This window comes from Penicillium macrosclerotiorum (genome assembly GCF_028827735.1).
Source record: "Penicillium macrosclerotiorum strain IBT 26536 chromosome Unknown utg000007l_segment0_segment0, whole genome shotgun sequence".
In the NCBI taxonomy this organism is placed as follows: Eukaryota; Fungi; Ascomycota; class Eurotiomycetes; order Eurotiales; family Aspergillaceae; genus Penicillium; species Penicillium macrosclerotiorum.
Genome location: NW_026643086.1, coordinates 1,835,552 through 1,862,656, shown reverse-complemented (window position 1 = coordinate 1,862,656; position 27,105 = coordinate 1,835,552). Strand labels below are relative to the sequence as shown.

Here is a 27,105-nt window from a genome sequence, read left to right as displayed (position 1 = left end):
ATCTACATTTTACTCGTTCGTGTTTTGACCTGCGTGAATGCTTAGGTCTGAGAAATAGGTTCTATCTTTGAATTATCGTTTTAATGTATGATTGTTAATATGGTTTCATGAAATACATGCCAGCTAGTGGAAAGAAACACTGAATTATTTAATAAAGGGCAAAAATTAAGGAAACCCCATAAATTGATTGACATGCAATTCGTAGTTTGACCTGACCATATGAGTTTCATTCCCCTTTCAAAATAAAATTGTCTCTTAAGTAGAATTGGAATGGTGAATTGCCTAATACACCATCAGAGAGTGTTCAGAGTCATCGATTCAAGGATGAACTGATCCTATAAATCAGAAGTTAGATAAAACCGGTATTAATTAAGAAAAAAGGAATGGAGTAGAACGGGGCTTACCCTTTTATCAGCCATCTCTCCCTCAGAAGGTGTATTTTTAGCCATTTCAGCGTGTGCTCCTACCCATATTCTCCTAGTTTCACCCTGTAGAATACCATCGACGACCTTAGTGGCATATTCCATCAGAGGCATTCGTGGAATTCCGTCGGTTCCTCTCGCTGTATGGGCAAGAGTTTCTTCGACTGGCTTGTATAATGAATTCGCAGGAAGTGTCCAGTCCTGGAGATAAGTCTGCCCATTCGTCGAGACCGCACCTGTCACGACAGACAGGACTTTCACATTGAATGGGGTGAGCTCAAGCCGAAGGACTTCGGACATAATCTCCAGGGAGCGCTTGGAGGCACTGTACGAGCCTTCAAAGCGGGAACAAAACCATTAGCAAACAACTTGGAATGACTTTAATTATAGTCTCCTATCAGAATTGGTTGAAATTACCCATTGTAGGCACAGGTCCATGTCCCGCGATGGAAGTAATGTTAACCAGCATACCCTGGGACTTGATAAGAAGAGGCGCAAAAGCTTGCGTCACTGTTAGTGGCCCCCAGACATTGATATCGAAAATTCGTTTAGCGATATCAACATCATCATCCAAGAGAGGCATAAAGTGATTGCGGCCGGCATTATTGATGAGATAGGATAGAGTACCCCCAGTTTCTTCATCGACCAAATCCTTTGTGGCCTGAATATCACTTTTATTGGTCACGTCCAACGTAAGCAATGTAACATTGGGAAGATTCCGAAGAGCTGCCATTTTTCCGGGATTGCGGGCTGTTGCAAACACATGATATCCTCGTTGCTGAAAAACAAGTGCAAGGCCAGAGCCAATACCTCCGTCGCTGCATCCAGTGATCAAAACCGAGCCTTTCGTACTCATCGTGTTCCCTTCTTACTCGAGTGCAAGGAAATCGGGTCTTAATAGAAATAAAATGAGATGAATCCTATATGTCAATCACCATTCTGTCAAGTCTTCCTTAAATAGTTTTGCTCAGGGGTCAAGTTGTCGTTGTCAATCCTCAACACGACGGCAAAATTTACGGGATGTGACAGGCTGTGGCTTCTGTAACCATCACATTGGGCAATTATAGGCCAGCTCGGTAAAAGTGGAGCGGGTCGATGCAGATCTCGTAATATTGTCGGCTAGGCAGCCTTCTGTTTATCTGGGTAAAGGCCAAGGGGTGTTTTTTGAAAGATTGGGTCACCAGGCTGTGTTTGGGGTTCGACGCGTGGCAAAATTATCTTGAAAGTGAGAGATAATTCATCCCTAGAGATTTAGAAGAATCAAGAATGGTTCCATTTATGGTCTTTCCCATCTTTAGTCATTGCTGGATCTTGGTTAGCGAGAGCCCACGACGGCTATCTAGGTTATCGTGTTATCGATGCTATCGACAGTAGATATCGTAGGATCTGGGGTACACAACCTCGTGGATGGCGGGGAATAAACTAAACATTTATTTATATGCATATCGGAAATATACGAATAACAGATGATCTTCTAAAATTCGGAAAAATGTGTTCTGTAACCCAAATCCCACCTTACGATGGCATACTACTTCCCAGGATTCGACACGTCCCAGAAGCAGGGGCACCTCTTGACCCCGAGCCACATCTATCCTTTCCTACAGTAGAAGGCTGAATATTGGACAACCTTGAAGTAATCTTTGAAGAGGCAACATCGTGACCCATGTCGAAATAGTCTCGATTTTGTTTACTTCAAGCAGGGCGATCGGGATCCACCAATGACACCTGAGGCTGCAAGGCGTGGAGCCCCCCTGTGGTCGCAAACAAACCCACGTTTCTCCTGAGCTTCGTTTTGTCTGTCTTACTCCATTCACAGGCCATCGAGCCCAGGCATCTCCAGGACAACGTACATAGAGATTGATTTCTATAATCCCGGGCTTTCAACTTCTTGCCACAGATCGTCATCGGCAAGACACCGAATCATCCTGCCACTATGGCATCCTCCGACTCGTTCACTCTCGACATCCCCACGGCCCTCTGCCTCGCGTTTGCGCTTTCGTTCATGCCAATCGCCTACGGCCTCAGCAAAGCTCTCATCCCATCCACGCACACGCGCAATCGCATTCTTTTCTTCTGGCACGCCTACGACGCGCTGACCCATCTTTTTATCGAAGGCTCCTTCCTCTACGAGTGTTTCTACAGTTACGCGACCATCCCCGCGGGCATTGTCAATGCCGGACCGTCCTTTCTCAATCGCCCAGATCGGATCTATGGCGCTGCGTATGGCTCCGGTCCTAGTGCGCGTCTGTGGCAGGAATATGCGAAGGCGGACCGGCGCTGGGCAGGCGCCGACATTACCGTCGTCTCGCTCGAGTTGTTGACGGTCGTCCTTGGCGGGCCAGCAGCCGTGTATATCTGCTACCTGCTGTGCAGATCGTCCAATGAGACTCTCAGTGCGAAGGCGCGCGGGAGTGCGAAGGCATCCCTCTGGTTTGCTGCTACGGCCCTTGCGACCGCGGAATTGTATGGCGGGTTTATGACCTTTGCGCCGGAGTGGTTGACCGGCAGTGTTCAGCTGGCGACCGAAGATCCAGTCTATCTATGGCTGTATTTGTTCTTCTTCAATACTCTCTGGGTGTTTATCCCTCTGTGGGTGCTGTGGGAGGCAGGAAAGGAGCTGCGTGCTGCATTTGTTTCCAAAGAAGTGGAAGAAACCCAGCGCAAGAAAGAGTAATTGTTTATTCATAATTGACGACAGCCATGGAACTTGGATATTTTGCAAGTTCTTTTGGACATGCCGAATAATTTAGTACAGTTGAGGATTCTTGTCTATTCGGATCTCATTGGCGTGGGAAGTGAATACGTTCTGCTTTGCTTTATTGAGTGCTGGCAGTCTTGCGTTTTCCGGATAATACGGCTCGAAATGATGGATCTGGATACATAATGTTGATGTAGTGCTGGCTGGGCCACCACACTGTTATTGATAATTGGACAAAGTCGTGAATATGAAAAATGCTATGAAAATATACAGTACACGCTGAAAATACAGTAAATTAGTCGAAAGGGTAGGCATCACCCTTGGTTCAAGAGACTCAAACAAACAGAGCGTGAAGCATTATTATCCCTTGTGCTCCCGATCCTTATCCCAAAACCAATGGTAGAAACTCTTCCATTCTGCCGCTTCATCCTCAACATAATCTCCAACCAGTTCGGCGGTCTCATTGACCTCGTCAGAGGTCGGCGGGACCTTCAGCCCGGACGAGGCATCTACTCCATGGCCCGCACTCAAATTGCTTGCTGCAGCTGCAGCCGTAGCGTTCGAGGTCATATCAACGGCCACGTTGCCCGAGTGGTTCTTCAGCGCTTCCTCAGCGCCTCCACGTGCACGTTCTGCTATATCGCGAGCTCCTTCGCGTGCAATTTCACTATATTCTTCAGCTTGTTCACGGGCACGTTCCAGGAGTTCGTCTGGAGATGGATATCGACGCGTCATAATCAAGAGAAGATAGTAGGCCCTGACAATGGATGCATAGACAGCATCTTTAGCAAGCATCGTAAACCCATGTGAGAAGAAACCCTTGAGAACTTCCCCAGGGAGGCCCGCGTACAGAGCGGGAATCCCTTCTTCACGATAAATTCCGGCTACCGCCTTGAATATCTTCGGGGTGAGGGCAGAAACGAGAGAATTTGAATTGGGAGAGTGCGAACTAGTCGACTTTTGAGAAATTCCCATAACCTGTGCCCTGGTTTTCGCTAGAGAAAATGGATAGGTGATTGACGAGGCGACCGACTTGCTCAAAGCGGCCAGCAAGAACGTCGCGGCGGCGGATGGTCTCTCGCGTTTGGAGCGAGGGAGAAGAGCATATTTCAACACCTCGTTGAGGAAGAGAGTGATAGAAGGATTTAAGGTCAAGATTAGAGAAGCAGAGTACCCCGACCAGAAGCCAAGAATGCCCTTTTCAGTCCGGATTTTAGCTGCAATTTCCCCGGTTGTTGCCTCTTTCTCTCCTCGGTCGCTTTTGCGAGCTGCGATCTGCTTGCGAGTCACTATATTCGACAGCGGTGTGGTAAACAATTTTGCGAATGCGCCTGCCACGATACCGATAGCAAGTTCATCGAAGACTGGAAGCACTATATTTCTGCTCTTTGCTGCGCGAGCGGGTCCGACACGTGCGATTATCCTCCGTTGCCGAACCGTGTTGTATGCGAGGAAGAACAAGAATGAATCAGCGACCGTCTTAAAAGTGTCCTGTGCGAGGCCAGGATAAAACCCAGCGACGCCTTGCTCCTCGTATATCTTGTAGGCTGCATCAAGGATGTCGGTGTACTCGTCATCATCACCGGTAGATTTGTCATCGGTGTTGTCTTTCTTGGCTTGGGTTTGGAGCCGGGCGACGATAACGCTGAGAGGGTAGACGACAACATTTGAGATCGCTGAGCCGACGGCACCAGCAACTGCGTTTCCCAGAACTGGTAAGGCTGGACCTCGTAGAGCAGCAGTCTTCCAGTCTTCCCTGGGCTCGCGGCTTTCCCATCGGAAGGAGGGGTGGAAGGCGTCCTAACACGACGAGAATTTAGTAAGAGAAGATGCACAAAAGGAACAACAAGAAGCATACCAACTGCGACTCATAAGATAGCTTGTACTCGGCCATCCTACCTTGTTTGAGCTATTTTTTGGACACGGTCAGAGAGGAGGTGAGAGTTCTTGTTAAGTGAGAGGTATTGAGTGTTTGTACATAGACAATATTGATTGCTCCGGAGGGGGGACTGGAGAGTATCCTAGTATGTCAGGTCAATACCCTCGCAGTACCACGCATAAAAATCACAAAGGATTAAAATGAGGTCAAACTCTCGGCAACTCAGAAAACAGGCTGGGCTTATATGAACGTGAAGGCATCACACCATGGCCGAGGTTCACGTCCTTGCGGAGATCGATTACATCATGCCGCCCATACGGTCCGTGCACAAGTGGGCCTATTTCTCAATTTCTGTGGAGTATACAGCAAAGAACCCGCTGGATTCTTGAAATAGGAAGGAAAATCAAAAGATATTAGCTAAGTCAATATCGTGAGATGGATGACTATACTCTTTCAATATTCAATATGTCGGAAATCTCACCGAATGGCAGGCTGGTGCTCATCTACATTGTCACAAAGCGGGTTCAGCAAAACGAGTCATCCGACTCGGAGCTCAATTTTGACAGAGAATGCATCACATATGGCGAATTGAGAGCAGGTGGGCTGGGGCGAGGACATGATATTCAAATGAAAGAGAACTCCGTAAATTAATCCGCGTAAGGGTTGTAAAACGTTGAGTCCTACGGGAATATTCAAAGTTCGCTTCAAATTCCGGGGAAGCAAAAGAGAGGGCATTGGAAACTGCGCATTGTTTCGAATTATCGGATAAAAGCTACCAGGTCTGCGTTCTGCCGCTAGTATACAGGATGGTCGACGTTCGTCATCCAGAGTCAACTCCGACGAGAGGGTCTAAACAGCGACCCCAACTCAGAGAAAAAGAATGGCTCGACATGCGTTAAAAGCTCATAAGGCCTTTGGAAGCTTCTTTGGATGCTTCTATATCTAGAAGGGAACTGGCGCTTCGGTCCGGATCTAGGGAATTCAAATTTCCCTCTCGAACCGGTAAGGTGTTATCTGCCGGCCACAGGGATGTCATGACGGGGAGTTTGTATTCTTGTGAGAGAACAGCCATTTAAATGAAAAGGTAATATCAACTCTTCTCTTATGAAATCTATTTCAGTCTGTACACTGCAAGGGTCTCTTGAGAAGACAAGTTCAAGATCCGGTATGCAACTATCTCTAGCCTGCCGCTTTAACGTTTCGGACCATTTGACAAGAACTATTTGTGTTGCGTGACGATATGGTCCACGGACAACATGAGAGAAGAATCCTACAGTAATACAGGCCTGAACAGGTAGTGATCTCCGACGATATGTAATTGTGACAGGCAATCTTTCCATTAAGGGCCCCAATAAAGGGCCTGGCAAGAGCCAGGTTAGAAGCTAGCTATCTAGGGAAAAGGATAGAAAACCCATTTCGACCCATCCTGATCGTTTGAAAATCGTGTGAAAAAGAAAAGAAAAAACATTTCCAAACCCGTATCCTCAAACCCCGCCGGCGAAACCGGAATCCAGACCTATAGAAACAACCGAATAGAAACAAAAAGAAAGAAAGGCCATCACACCGTAGCGCGTTAAAGGGACACGGGGCAAGCAGGGAACCGCGAGACACCGATGAGTAATCCAGATGGTATTCCCCGCTTGGCCCCAAGCAGCGACAGGATTGCGCGTGCATATCTAGCCGCCGAAACCGTACAGGGTGCGGCCCTGGCGCTTGAGAGCGTAGACGACGTCCAGCGAGGTGACGGTCTTGCGCTTGGCGTGCTCGGTGTAGGTGACGGCATCACGGATGACCGACTCCAGGAAGGACTTTAGGACACCACGGGTCTCCTCGTAGATCATAGCGGAGATACGCTTGACACCACCACGACGAGCCAGACGGCGGATAGCGGGCTTGGTGATACCCTGGATGTTGTCACGCAAGATCTTACGGTGACGCTTGGCGCCGCCCTTGCCGAGGCCCTTGCCGCCCTTGCCACCTGTTGGGAGAAAATTAGTGAGATGTACAAGGGAGTCTGAGAGTGGGTGTGATGATGAGAGATTATGGAGTCGGAGAGACAAGCATATCTGCGGTGTCGAGGTGCTGATAAGGTCACAGGAGGGGAAGAGACCCTTGCCTGGCTAGGTTAGGTGAGAGATGCATTGCTGCCTTAATGCCTGAGGCACTCGGCAGCCATCACATTTCACGTGCCGCCAGGGGCATCACCAACAACCTCACGACAGCGCGACCGACGGGAACAGGGGCAATAGGCATCAAAACAAGCAGTGTAGAAAAGGATACTTACGTCCAGACATTATGTCAGAGATGGGGGTGTGGATGAATTAGATAAATTGAGGATGAAAATGAGGTATTTTTAGATGTCGACAGCCGCTAGAGGTGGGCGGTCGGACGTGTTGAGAGGTGGCGGAGATAGATGAATGAGGGAAGAAAAAAGGGGAAGGGGAAAGCCAGTTAGAAGGAAGGGGGAACTACTTAAATACGGATGAGGATTACGCGTGATTTCGGGGGGAGTTGGGAGGAAGGGAAGGGTTAGGTAAGCGAGCAGTTTTGCATTCTGCAATGCGGCGGTGATTGGCAGGCGGCGAGGGAACAAAAAGGGTGTTATGAAGGGCAGGTTTCGAGCATGTCTTGTCGGGCATGGGGCTGTCCACGTTTCCCGGTGCGCATCGAAACGCGGGAGAGATCACGTGGTGATAAGAGATAAGCGGCCTTGAGGAAGGAGGAGAGAGATGATGTAAGCTCCGTGCCACGCTAAAGAATGAAAGAATGACCAGGATCTGACATTCTTGCGAGAGGTTTGGAGAGAAGAACTATACAGTAGATGACCGCGTTGCTCCGAAGGAGTTTGAGGATTTGATTTGCTGCCTGCGTTGGCTCAATATTCGCATTAGCATTTTTTCTACTTCCTTGACCGCGCTATGGCGAACGTCCTGGTCACAACTTGAACTTCGTTGTCTACATGTCCACAGGGGAGAAGGAACTGTGTCGAAACAACAATCTACTCATTATAAGAACAAGTCCATGGGTCAAAATCACATTCATTTGTATCCCTCGTGAAGCCGAAGCTGGAAGCATTAAAACAGCAGAAACCATCTCCCATGCCAATCCGTCGCAACTTGCATCCTGATCCTTCCATAGAAAACAGATACAAAGAGAAGAGGAACAAAAATAATAATAATAAATAATAGCCCCGGAACACCATGCAAAGTAGTGAAGAAACAAATCAGGCCAACGAACAGAAATGCATCGAGAGGGGAGGAGGCGAACTAAAAAGACTTTTTTGCAAAAAGGGAAATGGCCGCCAAGAAGGTCGGACAAGAATCGAAAAGGCCTCGAGGTGGTTTAGCTGTGTCAAAGGGGTGCGAGAAAGAGGAAAAGCGCGGCAAAAATAACAGGCAAGATTTCGTGTCATCGTCATGCGTAATCAAAACAGGCGGCAAAAGGTGAAAAAGGTTGGTTAAGGTGGGATGAAAAGACGATGACCACATTCAAAGAAGCCGCATCGATAATTTCTCCCGATGCGCGGGAAGAGATACCCACCAACACGACAAATTCAGCGAAATGGCTCCGCGGTTTATTACACATCGCAAGAACCAAATCAAACCTGTATCTGCGGTCGGCGAGGGCGTACCCCTAGTTGATCATCGTGTAGACTGTAAAGTCCAACCGTGCAGAAAGGTGGGAAATCACTGGGCACCAACACAATGCAAACGTGGAAACTCGACAAAGGATGGGGCTGAAAATGAATTGACCATTCCTGCAGGCAACTCCCCGAATCCACTTTCAATGAGAACCCGTCAATATGATGAAAATTGAACAGGGAGAGGTGGCACGATCAAGGTGGCTGGATGTCGAGGGGGAGGAAGTGGCCATTCAACTCCTAGGTGACTCACCCTCTGATAACTGGGGACGAGTGAGGGTCTTTCATGAATCCGTTCTGCATAGTTTGTTGATAGGGATAGCGAAAGTTTATCGCAGGAGACACGCGAGGCGACGCTCGTGGACTCAAAGAGGCCGGCGATAACGACGCCGGGCGGGATTCTGATCGAGGTGGCTCGGCCGGAGCTGGTTGGGCCACTTGAAGAGGAGCAGGGGAGCGAGGAGAAAGAGGTGGTGAGGGAGCACCTATGAAAAATCGGTTTGGCGCTTCCTCTTTCTTCGAAGTCAGGTCGAGTTGAGGGGAAGTAGGGTTCGAGGCTTTTGTGGGGGAGCCATACTGCAAGAAAAGAATGAGTCAAGGGTCCAGATTGAAAGAAATAAGGCTAGCCTCGTGTGGTTATCACTTACAAAGCAATACTTATCCACCAACTCTTTGTACACGGAAGACTCGTGACACGGTTTGCTAGATACCAATGAGGAAGGTTTCAGATCTTCGTTTCGAGATCCATCTCTCACTGGAGAAGAAATTTGGCCCGATGCACTCTGTGGTGCCTTGTCCACTTGCTTGCCCTCATCTGCCTCCGGGCCCTGAGTCGATCGGGCACGTGCGGTAAGCGTAGTCCGATCGAGGGGAGGCTTGGTCTTCATGGCCGCAGTCAATGAGGCACCAAAGTCATATCGATTACCAAATGCCTGCGGGTGCGGCTTCTCACGGCGCTTCGGTGGACCGACGGTATCGATATCATCCGATGACTTGCGATCGAGTGGAGTTTTGGATTTCACAGAGAACGGATTCGAGAAGGGCACGTTCTTGTTGGACTCCTTACTGCCTGGGAAGTCGTCGAAAGATGTCGAATGTGGGCGAGACGCGGAATGCAAGTCGGTGAACGTTCGACTGCGTGGAAGAGCAGGTCGGACACCACCCGATGGCTTGTTCACAGTGGTCTTCTGGGTCTTAAGGAAATCGACCTGATAGTTCATCCCTTGGTTGTTGTCCCAGAATTCTTGACCATCTACGTTGTATCGAATGCATACAAACATGGTCTTGTGCTCTAAGTTGGCTTGGTCATCCAACTTGATTTCAAATGAGAACCGATCGTGTCCATCCTGGGCATGCTTGCGCCGGATGTCATGGAAGTAAACGGCCCCGACTTCGGAAACAGTTCTCCAGTAATCGAACGTGAAGCGAGCAGCTACGTGCTTGTGGAACGCAAGATTGGCCACTGCAACAGAGCCAATCAAAACGTTCTTGTCAGCTGACAGGTATAGCTTTTCCAGACGAACGGGATGTTTAGCACATGAGGACATGTCTTTGGGAAAGTTGGGCAGCCGAAGCTCCCACTCCCAGGATGAAGCACGTTTCTCTGCATCCGAGCCAAATGGAAACTCGTTGTCGGCATCGTGATTATCAACTGGGGATGTTTCAGCGCTGACTGCCAATGGTCGGTCGAGCTGCAAGAAATGGCGGATGTGTTCCAACTGGGAGTCAAAGTGCACAGCCTTGGCATAGACTGGCGTACCGGGCATGCTCGACGGTCGTCGTCGTGCGGACGGCGGTCGAAGGGCAGGCCGGACTAGCTCGCCAGACTTCTTTCGTACCATCGGCGGCTTCGGGCTTGTTTCAGCATCACTGTCATCCGGTGAGCTGGTTAAAGCTTCTTCTCTCTTGAGGTCAATGGCGGTTTCGGTTGACGATCGCGAGTGCGCAATCTTCCGCGATTCCTTGGAAAGGCGTAGGTAGTTGGGCTTGGATTGGGGGCTGTGAGTTGCGACGCTGGACGAGGATCGAGCCTCTGTGCCGAGCTCTTTGGCGGGGCCCATGCTTTCTCTTTCAGGGGAACTTTCCTTCCGCTGCTCAATAGATCGTACAGCGGCCTCGAGCTCCTCCAGCTTGATAGCTGATCCGTGGCACGGGGACTCCTCGTCGGAGTTCGGGGCCGATTCGGGGGGTGAGATCACCGCCCCGGGGGGAATCGAGGCATTGTTCAATGGAGGCGGCGACTGACGGAGACTGGCATGAGGATCAATGGGGGGCGAAAGGCGAGAGGCAGGGTCTGATGAGGCGTGCTGCGGTGATTTACAGATCGACGGACTCCTCCGGTGCCGGCGGACGTAGGAGGTGGATGAGTAGGCACGGGAGTTCTGTAGACGAGCCGATGCCGAACGAACCAAGCCCGGTCGTTCTGAGCAGGCGTCGGTGGGGCGATCACTATATTCGATGTGCTGCGCGGCGAGCAACGACTTCAACGGCGCAGTGTATGGCATCCGGCCGACTTGTGTGTCTCAACACAAGAGGGAAGAGACGGGATGCAACAGCGAACAGTCTGAATGTGCTCCAAGGCTCAGGGCAGGCACAAAACAGTTCCTGGCAGGAGAAGAAGAAAGTCAGTTCCGGGCTTCATTTAATTTTAGACACTGTGGCGAGGTATGGGGCGTTGAGAAACCAACAGGCAGGCGGGTGAAGAGAAGGCATAACCATGCATTAGCCAGAATTACGATGACCAGGGGCGGCGGGGAGGCTCGCAGGCAGTTGGAGCAAGTCCGCGGTCAAAGGGAATTCGGCGAGGAGGATAAGTGCAGGATGGTGGCACCCAGAGGATGGCGAGAGGAAAGCGCGGACCAGTAGAGGTTGGAGGTCAAAGGTATCACAACGCCCGTGACACAAGGGAATGAAGAGAGTGGTTGCAAAGACAATGGGATGGGTTGAGGGAAGGAGGAGAATGGTTGTCTGGGCCCAGGTAGAATTGAAGGAAGAAATGAGAATGAGGGTAACGGGGGGAAGAAATGAAGCAGTGAAAATTGGAGGTCGAAGGTAGAAAAGAAAGCGCTTATCATACCGTTGAAGTACATCCAGACGGGTGGGGAGTGGCGATAGATGGCGATGTTGGCGTTATCAACGGAGCGTGGTGGGCCGATCGAGGCCGGCAAAAAGTATGAATAATGGAAATATCCGACCACCCGATCCAGGAGTATAGCGCAGTCAAATGTACAATGCACAATCCAAATCAAATCAGAATTACTCCCCAGAAAAGAGAGAGAACAGCAGCAGCAGCGCCAGCAGTACCAGCAACCGAAAATTGAGGGATTGAGGGATTGAGTGATCGGGGGATGCAGTGATTGGATGGGATCAATGATCACCTCACTGTAACTCAGAAGTACCCGGGAAGTCGTGATGCGGAGAGGCGAATTTTGGTAAATTCTAACAAGCCATTACACGCATTGACCGTTGGGGAGGGGAGGGTCACTGCAGAAGTATATCGATAAGGGCCCCGGAGTGGAAGTCAAAGTCCCCAGGCTGGTCGGGAGGGTAATAAAAAGGACTGGAAGGAGGAGAATGATAGCATTATAGCGAAACCAGAGTGCATGGGAACATCCGGGCTGGGGGCAGAAAAAAAAAAAAAGTGGGCATAAATAAAGGCTCGCAAGCGCCTGGCCAAATTACCAGAAATACCAGATTTCCCAGTTATCCTATTCCTTGAGTTGGGGGCCCTGGGACTCGATGCTACCGTCAGTGCGTTCCCGTATAGCGCCTTCGGGACACGCCAAGGTGGGTCTCTAGGACGCTTCCAAGGTCTTTTTTTTTTTTTGCTCTTTTTCTTTTTAGTATCTTTTCGTCACTTTATCGTCTGATATTTTTTTTAATCTATTTTCCTTTTTCAAGTTAGTACAAATGTTGTGTATACAGCAATCTCCTGGATACGGAGACCGGAGGTCTTCAGGAGTCTCCCGACGGGAAGACTCATTCTGGTCTTTCTAACACAAAGGCGGCCCCGTAAGCGCCTCGAATCCAGTCTTAGAAAACACCCCCCAAATGTGATCCAACAATGGCGTCAACGGTCTAACAGCGAGCCATGATTCCAATTATTCTTAGTCGTAGTATTATCCCCAATTATACCCGCCAGGAGGAACGTAAGCCTGGTCCTCCAATGACCCGAGACCGGCGCAGGGAGGCTCCGAAATTTCCGCAGCATGTGGCCCCTTCGCACGAGGGCGTTGGGTGATCTCCATTGGCGTTGGATCGAGATCCTCTAGTCTGCCTCTCCCTTCCCACATCACCGAGCCAGCTCAAATCATCGACTGTGACTATGATTACTCCTTTTTGGCCTGGCAACGTACGGGGTCAACCCCCGCGACCGCCTGTCCCTTCGATGCACGCTCGAAACCCTGTCAGCGCATCATCCTATCAGGCCCCCGGTTCCCGAGCTCTATACTTCCGCGGATAACTGTACCCACGCACCTGGTCGCTAATCCCCCAGATGTCCAAGGAATCCACCGCGAGTCCACTTTGCGACTTGCCGGTGTTCCTTGTTTTCTCGCAACCTGACGTACTGCCATGGGTTTCATTGTATCACCGCATCCACTCTCAGATGCGCTCAACCCCCTTCTTTTCTTCCTTGGTCGCGGCAATTGCGACAGGGGGAGGGGATCATGAGAGATCGTAATCGGGAATGTGGATTGACAAACCTCGCGATGATCCGGTAAGAGCAATCGGTGAGGACAATACACAAAATACATAGATCCCTCGACTCTTATCGACGGGCTAGAAGAGAGGCCCGAGAGCCTCGCCATCACCATCGCCATTCGCCATTGGCCCAAACCCTGAACCCCCAAGAAACGCGACTAGTCTCTAAAAGAGCTCTTCCGCAACTTCGTAACCATCGAGACCGGAGGATTTACATGGACTGAGCTTTGCATGAAGCGAAATGGAGGGGGTAGAGTTTATGCTTCAAGCATGTTCATCAACTGCCCCTCTTCACTTCCTTGGCCTCAGGCTAGCCCTTTCCCCCCCCTGATGCACTTTAATATTGTCCGTCAATGCAGGAATGTGCGATGTTCATCCCCCATCGCGCAGTACTAGACTGCGCGAATGGATTTTAGAGTGAGGGGGGGAAAAGAAAGGAAGGTGACCCCGGTCCGACCATGGAACGTGAACACCAAACGCATCGCATGCCCCAGAGTCGACCAAACACCTGGCTCTCGCTAATGGCGTTAGAGTTTCTTGTTCATAGTTGCGGTCACGGTGGGCTGTAAGGAGGTCGTTTAGTTTTGATAGGCCCGCGATATAGGGACGGTAGACCGCAACAATTGAGTCATTATCAGTATTGTTGCGGTTGGTTATTCTTTTCCCTGTTTTCCTAATTTCCTGGTTGTCGATAGAGGTTACCTGTTTAGGATCATCGCGAGGCTACACAGACGGATGAAGGCGGAAAGAGGCAACGAGGAAGTCGGGAATATGGGGCCCCATGGCCAGCGAAACATAAGCAGGGCATTCCTTCGTGACATGCAGCGTGCAGCGATATCTGGCCCGCCGCTATCTGGAGGTGGATCGACAATGCACTCCTTCGTCGTCTCCAGTCTCCACCGACCGCAGTGCCGCGAAACCCGGAGTTGCTGAGCCCCGAACCGTGATTCCTCAAAAGAACGGAACCCAACTTTCTCGCGCTTTCCGCGACCGGCCAGAAAGCCCGGATTTTAAAGTATTCGGCATTGCAAGGAACAGGCGATGGCGAAGTGCGCTCTGCCAAACAGATCGGCAACTGTTATCAGGAACCATTCGCATGGAGTGGTGTGTCGACGATGCGAGGCGTGGTAATTCCACGGCATCCCGACCGGGGACAATGGATGACGTCAAGATGCAGTTTGACAGGCCTGAGAGTTGCGCATTTCCTTGGTTTACGACCCCTTGGCGAGGGTCTGGGCCCCCCGGCATCTTGAAGCAATTCAAGCACTGAAGCACGCTAACGAGCGTCCATGCTCAACGACTATCCCCAGGAATCCCATCCACGCTCTCCGTCTGCTACGACACGAGAGGATAGCTTCTCTGAGGTGTCGCGCAAGCGAAATACGTAGTCAGCGACTAGCTGGTTGATACATCCTGGTCAATCCCCGTCGGTCGTGCAGGTCCTCCCACCCCCTCCCCCCTTTCCTTCCCCCCCCGATGATTGTTGGCCCGTGTGCAACAATGGTCTCTTCCGGGCACGATGGAGGTGCACTACTGTCGTCGACGAAAGGAGGTTCGCGGGAGAGTCGGAGAACATTATGAGCCGCAGTGGGAACCGGTTCTATCAAATTTCCTCTGTCTACTTTCTGCTTTCTTTTTTTTTTCTTTTTCTTTTTTGTTTTTTTCTTATTTCTTTCGCTTCAGCAAAATACACAATGGCCGGCAGATCTTGTGTCCCTGGTCAATGCTTAAGATCCGGTTTTTGGTCTGATGTTGAATGACCGGCCGCGAGCAGCTGTATAGTTCCGACCGTGGAGTCTGCTGTATGTACTCCGAAGTCTCATCTTTCCAGTGCCACCCCGAGACATAGTAGTACCTCAGGTATCGCCAATGGCTTTGATACTAGTTTTCCTTTGACACCGGGGTACTCTTTGACATGTTTTGTGTGAATTGTTCAAACCACTTGGGGACCATGTCGTCGGACAACTCTATTCCGTGTTTCACCACCCGCTCTGCAAATCAAAACGGGACATGGCTTTGCCCTCCATGTCTCACTGTCTCTCCATCCTTGCCACTTGCCCCTGTTACTTGTCCCCGGTTACATCTCGATATGGGTCCAATGTGTGCGCCACCCCTGGGCTTGCTGTTCTAGTGTCGATTCTGAGTTTCTATACTTTTTGCTATAGTTGCTATTACTGTTACTGCTGCAGTTGTTTTTCTGATGGGGTCTTAGCGGCGCAGAGTTTTCCTTTAGGCCTTGCCACCCGGGCAGATTTAACGTCTAGTGGCTTTGATGCGAATGCCGCTAACGCCCGTCTGGGCAAAGCCGAGCCCTGAGCTTCGAGAGAGTCTGGACTCTAGACTTGCGGGACTCTATAACCATCTGCACTCAGCGAATCAGCCCCGTCCAGACGTCCTGCCCCCCAATATCTCCGCTCCACCCTGCACCTGGTTGGGGCGGTCCCCCACTGCTAAAGGATCCGTTCGCGAAGCTCCAGTCGTGACTTCGGGGTGGATAGCTTGGGGCAGGGAGGGTGTACGACGGGTGTATGGAGTTGTATACGAAAGATGGAGTGAGTACATCTGTGCTGATAAGGTGATGCCGGCCGGATCTCGAACCTGCAAGGTCGCAGGAAGGTTTCGCACTAGGCGTCGTCGGTCTGTAGCAGACAGGCAGGACAGGCAGGACCGTCACGCTCGTTGGCTGGCCTCCCCCCTTTTCGAGGAATGAAATCCTGAATGCCCTCCTGCGACCTGCCGTGCAATTTTTCGTCCACCGGGAGAACCGATATGGAAGTCGGATGAAGGCCTAGGGAGAACGGGGTCCCAGGTCGGCGAGTGCACACTCGGGTGCATCGTCTCGGTCCAACGACCCGTGGCTCGGAGCCCGTATCACCCCCATCGTTGAGGGCCGAAGCGCTCTGACCAGCGCGCAGCCCAGCTCTTGGCTCCGGAAAGTTCAGCCTTGAATCTTAGTTGTGCATACAGCGCTTACTTTCCTCCTATCTCCCTCCCGACAGATTTTGACCTTCTTTTCCATCGAGCACTGCTGGACCGTACACCTCGTCGAACCTCCTTTTCTCTACACCGCCAGAGGACCTTCATGATGCCATATTCGTGTATCCCTGTCGCGCGCCCTCTTTCACTCACCGGGCCCCCCCCCCCCCCAAACCCCAGCGACGGTCGGCCCCATCGCCCCGCCAATGGTGGCTGAACTTTGAAAATCTGAGCTTCGACCGACACAGCCGAGCGCCCTCGACCCTGTCCCCGCCAGGCGCTTAGGGTGAGCTGTCGTCCCCAGGTCCGGGGCTGCGGCGCCTTGCATGGCCTCCGTCCTCAACCCCCCCCCAACTGTGGCGCCCTCTGGCCCCCGCCACAGCTTCGTCACCACGAAAAGTGTTGGGCAACGTCTCCCCCTCCCTCCCCTCCCCGCTCTTGTAAGATGTTGCTCGTCGACAGTCTCTCTATCTCTCCCTAAATTTTGACTTCAGGGCTTTCCCTTCCCCGTGGGGAACATCCTGTACGCGCCCGCCCCCCCCCCCTCATCCCACAAACACAATTCCTCCCATCCCGACAACCCAGTTTCCCCGCGTGCAATCGTAGGATCGGAGGATCGAGAATCTGTGGGGGAGAGGAGGGTGTTTGGCGCTGTGATTGTGAGTTCTTGAATAGGACGCAGGATCCAGGGGATGATAGTCAACAGGTTGGGTGTGCTGAGGACGGCTTCCAATTGATCTTCCCAAGCATCCCAACCCAACGTCTTTGCAACCTCAACTGCTCTGGATAGGCCCTGGCCGTGGAACTCGAGGGAGCCCGTTCTGCACCGAGGACCATCGGCCGTCATCCCGAGAGCTCCAGAGGCGCTTATCGGGCTGCAGTCTCGTAGGCTCTCAGACATCCCAACGTTGTGCTGGGGGGAGCGGGGGGGGAGCACATGACCGGCCTTTGGAATTGCAGGGATGTCGATGCACGCCCCCCCCCTTGGTGAGTTGGTGAGTTGGTAAGTTGATGAGTTGGTGACATGGGAACAGAAACTGAGTACAACAGGGGGTCGGACAACGAGTGGGGGGCCCAGCGTATGTCAGTATACGGTGTATCTCACTTATCTAACCATACCGGGGAGGCTTGGGCTTCCCACCCCCAACAGTTTCTCGCTCAGGCGATCAGGGACCAGCACAGGCCGGCCTAGCGAGTTGTGCGAGGCCAGGTGGATACTGTGTGCCGGGATAGTCAAAACAAGAATAAAATAAAAAAATAGAGGAGCCAAGACGCCTGGTAAGTATAGTAAGTATAGTCAGTATAGGAGGTATAGTAGGTATAGTAAGTCGAGCAAGTATACTAAGTATACTTGGATTCACCACGCTTATGCATGGCATGCGAGACTGGTGGAGCCGAGAGTCTAGAACTTGTCGCGCGTCAGTGCGCGAAGCCGTTGCTGCGACTCGATAGGGTGGGGGCGGCAGCACAACTCGTCCCGAGTAGCTTGGGAGGCTACACTCCGTACATACGGCGCTGCATTAGTGCGGCGAACTGACAATTTGCGCTGCATGGTCGGAGGTCAGTGCTAGGCATCATCTGGCTCGCATTCGGGCTCTTTTGTTTTCGTTCTCCTAGTACGGAGGACTGTGTTCCAGGTGAAACCGGGACCAGGGCGACATCCATTCTATGCAGGTCTATACAACCTATACACATCCTATACAATCCCGGTCTATACAGGTTTCGCCCCGTCCACCCTGACTGTCTCGCCTTTCCAAGTACGGCGCCTGCTATTGCTGCGCGTCATAAAATCAAAAGAGCATTTACCATTGACTTCCTCCAGTTCCGCCCTGTCATTTGATCCGTTTTGTGTAGGGCTTGAGAGACGCGGCGATAGGAGCGGAACCACAGTAGCTCCCGCCCAAGCCAGGTCGATCCGAGGCTGCGGCGCGAGACTATTAATTCCCTAGCCAGTCGATCCGTTCGTCAGGAGAGCACGGTGCGCCTTCAGACAACAGGAGTAACCTCAACGTATTTCCTGCCAAATGTGCCCCGAGTACACGGGCGAACACACCTACACACACATCTCCCCTCCACCCCCTCTCCTTTTTGACCCCGCCAGCAGCAGTTTGCCAGCAGCATTGTTGATCATGTCACGGGGGACGGGTTGATCAATGACAAGGAGTGTAACTTTCTCCCTTTTTTGGGCGAGACCCACGATGCAAGCCGTTGCCCCAATCTGCAAGCTGTCAGGAGGTAAAATTGCGTGATGCGCGATGCGCGATGCTATTCTCAAACCAACTTCCTTCCCTCCTTGGGTTCCGTTATCGACTGCAAGCCTCCGGATCCATCGTGGCGGATGAGGCGTCGCCCGCGCAACTAAATGTTCCGACAGCAGACCAGTCGGCAGGCCTACTGGCGCCCCGGTGTGGCCCTAGGGACGTCTGATCCTTTGTCTGATAACGAAGCCAGAGCGAATCAGACCGCTGAAACCGGCGGTCGTTGGGCGGCGGCGGTGGCACCGCCCGCAGTAGTCGGGTTTGTGGTTGCTCTGTGCTGAGTGCTCGGTGCTCTGCGCGCTGCTTTGCTGGCCGCAGCCCTGGTGTTGAGTCTCTGATAGATGAATCGATGAGTACGAGTTCTTGAGCACTAGTGGCGCGGAGTCATTTACCTTCCCAGTTGCCCGAGTACCCAGGGGCCCTCAACTTTGCTAGTATATACTAGTCGTTAATCGGACTTCTTGTCCACGATGAATAATCATGATGGAATGCTGAGTACAGGCGAATTGACTAGTTTCTCGTCGTGCTCCTCATCATCATCTCGTCATGCAAGTTGAACTATCCCTTGGAGGGCCCACAATTCACAATTGAACCTGCTGCTTGGGGGATCGAGGTTGCCTGGATGTCTCCTCATCTCCAGGGTCTGGAAGCCAGTCCAGAGGTCTCAAGTCCGCGATAGCTTGTGCTCGGCAGGGAAATGAGGGGAAGGAGCAGGCGATATCCCGGTCGTTCCAGCCCAAGCATCGGGGAGCCATTCATGGCCCTGATCTACTACCCGCACAGGAACGCGGGGACCAGCTTGGTCGAGAGTCTGGGGGTGTTGGGGCGTGTCTGAGCTGTGCTCGGTCCCTCAGGGGTCTGTGAAGCTCTTTGCTGGGGCGGGCCATGGGGCCTCACGGCCCCACTTGGAGGAGCGCAAGATGCCGCATCTTCCATCGCGGACCTGATACGAGGTTCCTGAGGCGTCGTGGGGTTCTGGGAGCTGTCGATTCGCATACCAAGCAACAATCACCGACACGAGACATCCTCTCCTGCAACTCTCACCTCGCACATCTCACAGCCCGCGGAGACCCCTTCATGTGCATGCATTGCGGGGTGCAGCCCGATGATGAGGGCTTCTGAGGTGTCATCCTTGTCCACCCCGCGCGAACGCCGAGCGGTCAGCACATCTCCCATCGCCTTTGCATTGAGCTGTACGCGTCATGATGGCCGACATGGATTTGCAAAGCATATTGAGGGGCAGCTTGGCTTGGTGATAGTCTCGTCGTCGTCTCTTTCCTCTCCTGTGCCCCTCCCCCACCTTCTTCGGCGACCTCGAAGTATCTCGGCCTTTGCCAGCCACCAAAGCACGCCGCTGATGTTTGCAGTCGAGGCATGGCTGCCGCTTCCCCCATGTTCTTCTTACACACCGTTGCACTCATGCGCCGGGAGATCCGTGAGGCATGATTGTTAGGACTCTCGCAGAGTCCTCGTTCCCCGTCCCGGCGAGCACCGGTAGCACAGCGCTTGCCGGGCTCACCGGATGCCCCCGTCACGCGTCGTTTTCCCCAGCTCCAGGCTCTAGATCCGGCGTTCCGGCCTCAAGGCATAGCGGGGCCATCACAAGAAGCAGTGCTTACACTATGAGATCGAATAAACCCAATTCCTGACCTTCCCTATAGACTTCACGCCTCACCGCCATCCCCGACGTACTCCAGAGAAGTACTGGCCGAACCAGCTACGCCACCACAATGGTGTCGGCGGCGTCTGAACTAAGTTTGCGTTCGGATCCCACCCCCTCTTACCTCCCTACCCCCCTTTGGAAGGTGAACAGAAGGCGACCAAAAATACCCCGGGCTCCGATTCTGAGGAGCAGGGGCCTGGGTGCTTGCCCCAGGTACTGACTGGGTCACCCACGGGTCACCATGTAACTTTCAATTGACTTCTTCCATCGAGGATTTTCGTTTGCCTCTTGCCTCTTTGCCGCTCTAGATTTGAGACATGAATTGAAGCGGGAAGAAAGCTGCCGAGTGGCTGAGGTGAACGTCGAGCTCAGTTGCATGTCTGCTTTGGAGATCAGCTCAGACCTCGTCCGTTATGCCGCTCTCTTTCTCTCTCTCTTTCAATATATCATCTTCTCAGCCTTGTATCCAGCTCTCATTGCTTTATCCGTCAAGAGTAATTGATTCAAGCTCTTTTTGATGCATTCTCAAAGGATCCTCAGTGCCTATCATAATCTGCTCTGTGCTCACCAAAGAACGCTAGGGATTGTGCCGCTTGTATCCCGTCTTGGGATGCATTTCAGGATGCCAAAATATGAAAGTCTATATATTGATAGTGCGAGCACTGTCCACGTTATCAGTTTTTGTAAAGAGAATCACTACCGGAGGGATATGACTCGAATTCTTTGCAACGTGGTTGTGGTTGAAGCTGGAGACGCTCGTTTCCTCATTCCCATCTCAGTAGACCCACAATCCAACTCAGTTTAAACAATCCGGTCTTCCATGATGCTTCGAATTGATCATGAGAAATATTGATAGGGGCTATATTACCGAACTTTCTGATTCGGACTCCGATACAGGTTCGCCGTCGAGCCAACCAACACTTAAAAAAGTCTTCTTATATCCCGAGACTTTATGAACGCCTCAGCGGCTCTGCCATGCGAATGGCCATTCTCGGGCATACTCTTACGTACTACCCTGTGCTATTATTACCCAACAATAGTCAAATCATATTGACCTCCTTTACATGTCATGGAGTCTGAGATTCATTTCTCCAGCCCTATGGTGAATACACAATAGTGGCACATGGGCAATGAGGGAAAAGAAGGATAGCTTTATTAGCAGCCAAACCATGTATCGTAGACCCTCTACATGGGCATATTTTATACTAGAATTCAAGTATAATGCTTCGAAAAGTATATGCTCTTCTGATATCCAGAACCTTTGATATGAAAGTCGATGTTAATATTTTTTCTGTCTTGCTCTGGTTCATCTCCTCCTCCTTTGAGTTCCCCGGTGGGGATAATGAGGGAGACAGATACATTGCTGAAAAGAATGCGTAAGACTCAAATATGCTGCTAGTCTCTAGCTCCGTCGTACGTGTCTGGACATTATGAGAGGAAGAGCAATGAGACTGAAGTGATCATATTAAAGATTCGGGACTTGGGAAGTTCAACATAACTATTGATCTGCATGACTAATGGATGTGCTTTGCGGCTCACAACTATACGCGTAGATCTATAATGCAATTAGTGATAGGTTTTTTTTTTCTCGAGTAAAACACTCAGTGTTCAGCTATGCGGGGTTGTGTTCCAAGACATATCAGGTATCACCAAGCCCCTTGTCATGGTCGACAGAGATATTCTGTACTCTTCCTCGGCCCTCGACCGTTGTATAGATTATAAGACCATCTAGACTATGATCAAATGATCAACGTTATAGATTAATATGCAAATACTAGACACGCAAATCAGAAAATGAAATGCTCAAGAGACTATGTTAAGATCTCGATAGTGATAATTAGTGATGCTGGTGCATTTAGCAAGAACAAATCGATGTAGCACTCGAGCGGTTTCATAAATGAGCCTAAGATCTACTTTCTCGAAGGTTAAGATCTTTGATAACCGAATTCAAGGATAAGTCTATCGGGCGACCGAGCTTATTCCATCAATCTGACATGATTCAATCGTTGCTTCGGTAGCTGAACATACTCCGGGGGCCTTAAACAGTCTACCAGATCACATAATAGTTATTCTGGGGATGAAACTGTCCATATATATATGTCAATGGGAGTAGTTGATAATCAACTTGTCAAAATTATTGCCGGGGTCTCTCCCATAAATTGGGGTTTCAAATGGACCGAGCTGTGTCTTGAGAGCCAGTTAAACTGCGACAGTCGGTGAAACGACGAGACAGCAGCCCAACCTTCACTGGGCTTGCAGTAGCTGAGTGGGCAAAAACAAGGCGGGAAAGTGAGAGACAGAAACAAAAATTGAGTGAGAAGGAAATCGATTAGAATACATATTCTGTCGTATTTAATTTGACAGCGTTCCTTTCATCACCCATGGGAAGCCCGAAGTCTGATATACTGGAGACGAGGTAATCGCGATAAGATCAGATCGGTGGAGTCGATTTCGCCCACTTTCGCCGCCTCCGCCGCATTTCCCTGGTTGCCACCGTCGCTCGTTCCTTGGGTGTGATCTATTCCCTCCACCCAGAACACTCCCTCAAAAAGAACCATCCCAAAGGCTCTGCTCATGGCTGAAGTGCAGGGTCCTGGGCTGGCCGACCTTGAGAAAGAGCTGGGCTGCTCGGTATGTCTTTGTGCGATCACTAGCAACCACATTGCTTTCCCCTCATTCCTTCCAGAAGCCTTCCATTCTCCCCCTGTTCACCCCCTTGCATTGAGATGTCACTAATCTTGGTTTATCTTCGAGAATAGATCTGTACCGAGCTTCTCTACCAGCCCCTCACTCTCCTGGACTGCTTACATACCTTTTGCGGATCCTGTCTCAAGGAGTGGTTTACCGCGCAAGGCGGCCGCCGTCGACCATCCGGCACGTCTCCCCGATTCACCTGTCCGTCATGTCGTGCTGAGGTGCGCGGTACTCGTCCAAATGCCACTGTTACAACGTTACTGGATATGGTGCTGTTAGCGCACCCCGACCGCGCCAGATCCACCGAAGAGAAGGAAGAAATTGCCCGCCGATATACGCCCGGAGCCTCTGTTTTTCCCCCGCCGCAGGAAGAGAACGAGAGTGAGGATGATGAGGAGGATAGGAGAGTGCTCCAGGAAGTGCAAGAGCTGAGCCTTCGGGAGAACCGTGCACAGGCAAGGCGAGAAGCCCGCCGGACTGGTCATTCAGAGAGGACACGCGAGAGAAGCAGCAACCCTGAGACACATACAGACGACGGTCGGTCTCGTCGACGCCGAGAACATGACCCGGAACGCCAGCAGCGCTCGAGTCGACCGCTTGGCGAGGTAGAGCGTTCCAGGCGTGTCGAGCACCAATCAAGTATACGATCACTACTCAGCCTTTCATCAGAGACGGAGACTATGGAAGAAGAAATTCTTCGACAAATCATTGAAGATGGGCTGCTGGATGACATTGATTTAGACAATCTGGGTCCTTCACAGGAGGAGGAACTTAGCGAACGTATTGCGGACGCTTATCGCCGGAGGCATATGCATCAACCTCGCACTCGTCAACCGCAACGGCGCAGGCAGTCACCCGAAAATGCCGGTCGAACGCATTCACGATCCCAGTCAGTGCAGCGGACTGACGAGACAAGTACAGTAACCAGAGATTCTAGTGATAGACGACCCCCAACCTCAAGACCTCACTTATTTGATCCAATGCCCCAAGATCATCAAAGACGAAATTCTGAGCAAGCCAGCAATCGAATGCGTACATCTCCGACTCGAGTAAATCAAGCATCTCATTCAAATGAAGCTTTGCGGCCTGCCGTCCGATCTTCTAGTGATATGACAGCGGAACGCACTCACAGCTCTCAAAACGGCAGGACGCGAGCACAATCGTCCTCGGCACGCGCTAGGCGAGCAACTGAATCCGATCAGAATATCTCCAATGCATGGATGGGAGGGCCCTGGAGAGAAAGGGGTTCATCCCGTCAAAATGTCACCAGTCAAACTATGATCAACACGCCAACCTCTACTACTTCATCTACCACGAGTCCTCCCCAAGGCGCGACATCAACAGGCCACACGGCAGCAGCATCATCTTCACCCCTGGTTCCCCCCAGGTCCGAAAGGCGGCCTAGGTCATCGAGATCAAATGCCACGGCCCCTTCAAACGTCCCATATGTCGAACCCGCAATTTCCTGTGATAGCTGCGGCAAAACTAATATCCAATACAATTTGCATAAGAAATGTCTCCAATGCAAGGGCGGTAATTACCACCTATGTCTCCGATGCTATCGTGAAGGCCTCGGCTGTCTTCAGTGGAGTGGGTTTGAAAGATCTGCCCAAGTCGCATATGAGCAGATGCTTGCATCCTCGAACCAGCGATCCCCACAGATACTTGATCCAGGACATAAGCTTGTCTCTTTGAAGTACCAGCGACCTCCAGAAACCGCGCAAATTGTCACGAATCGCGAGAAACAGATGACAGATGACGACCCCACACGCCGTCTAGAAACCGGGCTCTTTTGTGATATATGCGAGTCATCAACAAACGAATGCTTCTGGAAGTGCAACCGGTGCAACATGGGAGATTGGGGCTTCTGCAACAAATGTGTCAACCAAGGGCGATGCTGCACCCACGCCCTTCTGCCTATTCGGCGTATTTCAGGAAGTCCCATTCCATCCACGGCAACAACCGCAACCGATACAACCAGTGATCGGCCTCCCCGGATGGACAGCGACGAAAGCTACAAGATTCTCTCTTTCACTACCAATTGCGACATTTGCACATATCCCATCCCTGCATCCGCGACGCGCTTTCACTGTCTAGAATGCAACGACGGCAATTACGATGTTTGCAAAAACTGCTATCTGAAGCTTGTGGCCACCTCCAAGATTAGCAAGGAGAACGGCTATAATGGTTGGCGTCTCTGTCTAGCTGGCCACAGAATGATCATTGTCGAATTTGAAGACCACCAAGATGGCCAGCGACGCGTGATAAAGCGAGATAGAGTTGGCGGGATTGTCGGCCGCTCACCCTCCTCGCTTTCTTCCAGCAGCGCCGGGATCGCTTCTCCTAGACTGGGTAACGGGGACTGGAGCTGGAAAGATGGCCAAGAACGCCGCAAGAAGGCTTCTCGTTTTCGAGCTAGCACGGGATCTCCGAGCAACAGCGCCCAAAACAGCCCGTCCTCAGAAGCTAGTCAGGCCACCGGCACGCCCTCGTCCCCGCATGGGCCGCCAGTTCCCCGTTATACCCCCGATGGTGGTGTTGGACTGGTTGTTCAAGCGCAATGGTCGTTCTACCCGCAGGACGGGGCCACCGATGAACTGTTCTTCCCACGTGGCGCTGACATCAACGAGGTTGAGATCGTCAACGATGAATGGTTCTGGGGTAGTTATGCTGGTCGTACGGGGCTATTTCCCGGAAAACGTGTTGTTGTTCTGGAGGAAATTCCCTAAACCAACTTGAGCATTGTTTAATCTGGTTATTTATTGTTATTTTATCATGATACTCCTCCCCCTGCATGAAATTCATGACGCTGATGACTGAACCTGGAATGCATGACCATGATGTAGTATGTTACTTGAGATTGCATAAGACAAAGACTCGACAGAGTCCGAAATACGAATAAGACGTTGCTACCACTTTTGTTCTCTACTTCGTGGATATTACTCGGAATAAAAAGAAAAGGACTTCAAAGAATTATAATATTTCTCTCCTTATTTCATGCGTACATAAACTCATACTCAATTCGTAAACATGGGGCCGCTGGTATCTGATAATCAAACTATAGCCGCACCAGAAGAGGGGTAAAAGGAATAGAAGGGAAAGAAAAATCGATACAAAATTCCACCGACAATGGGTTTCCCAGTGAAGGGATCTCAGGGTCCTGAACAAGCCCCAGATGCCAAAACAGCTCTCTGTTCTACTGTAGCAGGGCAACCAACAAGCGCTCAAAATCACCTGACGTCTCTTCTTTGATCCGCTGGATCAGATCCGTCTTGAACAGCCGGCGATACCCCTCCTTGACCTTCGCCTTGTGCTGCGGGTTCCAGTGCAACCGGACGACGCGCACCGCCAGCCGCTCATCCTTCGTGCCCATTCCCTTCATGCACTCGTCCAGCAAGATAGCATCGCGCATACCCGGGTCGATCGCCGTGCGCAGCATGTGCAACAGCGCATCTTCCATGTGGCCGGAGAACTCTTTGTCAAGGTGCTTCTCGAGATGCGTGTTGTAGCGGTCGCGGAAGCCCTTGTTGATGGCCCTGAGCTCGTTGTCCGAGGATCGGGCGAAGATGCCGCACACCTCGATGACGTTGTTTTGCATGCGGCCGACCGTCGCGTTGTGGATCGAGCGCACCTCATTGTCAATGATTTGCGGGTTGACAGGCACAGACTCCTCGTGCCGCGTGCAGCGGAGCACCGCGTTGAAGAGGGTCTCCGTCTTGAGAGAGGTCGTCCTCGACGTCTTTGGACAAGTCGCGGCCGTAGCGCCGGCGGTAGCCGTCCTTGATGGCGAGCAGATCCGTGTTCGACCGGCCGAGGAGGACGTCGTTCAGAAGCCATTCCTTGGTGCCGACACCGTCTACTGCCTCGTGCACGCAGCTGATGTCGTACTGGAGTGGACCTTCGATGATCGCGAGCAGGGCATCCCCAAAGAATGAGCCTGTCTCGGACTTGACATCATTGTACAGATCACGTTTGAGGTGTTTGGAGTAGGTGTCGCGCACGGCCGCCATTTGGAGGGGATCCAGGCTCGAGAGAACCTGGATCAGGACCTTTTCATCAGTGCCAAATCCTTTCATGGCCTTGCGCAAGGCGTCGGCTTGCGGGCGGAAGTCGCCCGGTGCCATCTGGCCCGGGACATAGCCCAGGGTGGGCAGAGCCGGAGCTCCCATTGGAG

General features: G+C 51.6%; 9 protein-coding genes across 9 annotated transcripts; 2 read left to right on the top strand and 7 right to left on the bottom strand.

Moving 5' to 3' along the window:
- Nucleotides 1–293: 293 nt before the first annotated feature.
- On the bottom strand, nt 294–1,278 carry N7462_007499 (SDR family oxidoreductase; the record flags this gene model as incomplete). Its single annotated transcript, XM_057079217.1, has 3 exons — nt 294–335; nt 405–757; nt 840–1,278. The coding sequence occupies 3 exons, from the start codon at nt 1,276–1,278 to the stop codon at nt 294–296; spliced, it is 834 nt and encodes a 277-aa protein (XP_056931887.1).
- A 1,077-nt stretch (nt 1,279–2,355) lies between these two features.
- N7462_007498 (EXPERA domain-containing protein) lies at nt 2,356–3,096 on the top strand (the record flags this gene model as incomplete). Its single annotated transcript, XM_057079216.1, has 1 exon — nt 2,356–3,096. The coding sequence occupies one exon, from the start codon at nt 2,356–2,358 to the stop codon at nt 3,094–3,096; it is 741 nt and encodes a 246-aa protein (XP_056931886.1).
- Nucleotides 3,097–3,480: 384 nt separating this feature from the next.
- N7462_007497 (putative mitochondrial carrier protein) lies at nt 3,481–5,014 on the bottom strand (the record flags this gene model as incomplete). The annotated part of the gene is made up of 2 exons (XM_057079215.1): nt 3,481–4,920; nt 4,979–5,014. 2 exons carry the CDS (start codon nt 5,012–5,014, stop codon nt 3,481–3,483), a joined length of 1,476 nt encoding a protein of 491 aa, XP_056931885.1.
- Nucleotides 5,015–6,675: 1,661 nt separating this feature from the next.
- N7462_007496 (histone H4) lies at nt 6,676–7,293 on the bottom strand (the record flags this gene model as incomplete). Its single annotated transcript, XM_057079214.1, has 2 exons — nt 6,676–6,977; nt 7,284–7,293. The coding sequence occupies 2 exons, from the start codon at nt 7,291–7,293 to the stop codon at nt 6,676–6,678; spliced, it is 312 nt and encodes a 103-aa protein (XP_056931884.1).
- A 1,595-nt stretch (nt 7,294–8,888) lies between these two features.
- N7462_007495 (protein phosphatase regulator GAC1) lies at nt 8,889–11,143 on the bottom strand (the record flags this gene model as incomplete). Its single annotated transcript, XM_057079213.1, has 2 exons — nt 8,889–9,215; nt 9,287–11,143. The coding sequence occupies 2 exons, from the start codon at nt 11,141–11,143 to the stop codon at nt 8,889–8,891; spliced, it is 2,184 nt and encodes a 727-aa protein (XP_056931883.1).
- Nucleotides 11,144–15,964: 4,821 nt separating this feature from the next.
- N7462_007494 (uncharacterized protein) lies at nt 15,965–17,217 on the bottom strand (the record flags this gene model as incomplete). Its single annotated transcript, XM_057079212.1, has 4 exons — nt 16,875–17,217; nt 16,470–16,682; nt 16,338–16,401; nt 15,965–16,283 (listed from the first exon to the last, which is right to left on the bottom strand). The coding sequence occupies exons 2-4, from the start codon at nt 16,642–16,644 to the stop codon at nt 15,965–15,967; spliced, it is 558 nt and encodes a 185-aa protein (XP_056931882.1). The 5' UTR covers nt 16,645–16,682; nt 16,875–17,217.
- A 2,207-nt stretch (nt 17,218–19,424) lies between these two features.
- Nucleotides 19,425–19,750, bottom strand: N7462_007493 (uncharacterized protein; the record flags this gene model as incomplete). The annotated part of the gene is made up of 2 exons (XM_057079211.1): nt 19,425–19,556; nt 19,619–19,750. 2 exons carry the CDS (start codon nt 19,748–19,750, stop codon nt 19,425–19,427), a joined length of 264 nt encoding a protein of 87 aa, XP_056931881.1.
- Nucleotides 19,751–22,811: 3,061 nt separating this feature from the next.
- Nucleotides 22,812–25,660, top strand: N7462_007492 (SH3 domain protein; the record flags this gene model as incomplete). Its single annotated transcript, XM_057079210.1, has 2 exons — nt 22,812–22,868; nt 22,997–25,660. 2 exons carry the CDS (start codon nt 22,812–22,814, stop codon nt 25,658–25,660), a joined length of 2,721 nt encoding a protein of 906 aa, XP_056931880.1.
- Nucleotides 25,661–26,127: 467 nt separating this feature from the next.
- N7462_007491 (annexin ANXC3.2) lies at nt 26,128–27,100 on the bottom strand (the record flags this gene model as incomplete). Its single annotated transcript, XM_057079209.1, has 2 exons — nt 26,128–26,562; nt 26,600–27,100. The coding sequence occupies 2 exons, from the start codon at nt 27,098–27,100 to the stop codon at nt 26,128–26,130; spliced, it is 936 nt and encodes a 311-aa protein (XP_056931879.1).
- Between the last annotated feature and the right edge of the window lie 5 nt (nt 27,101–27,105).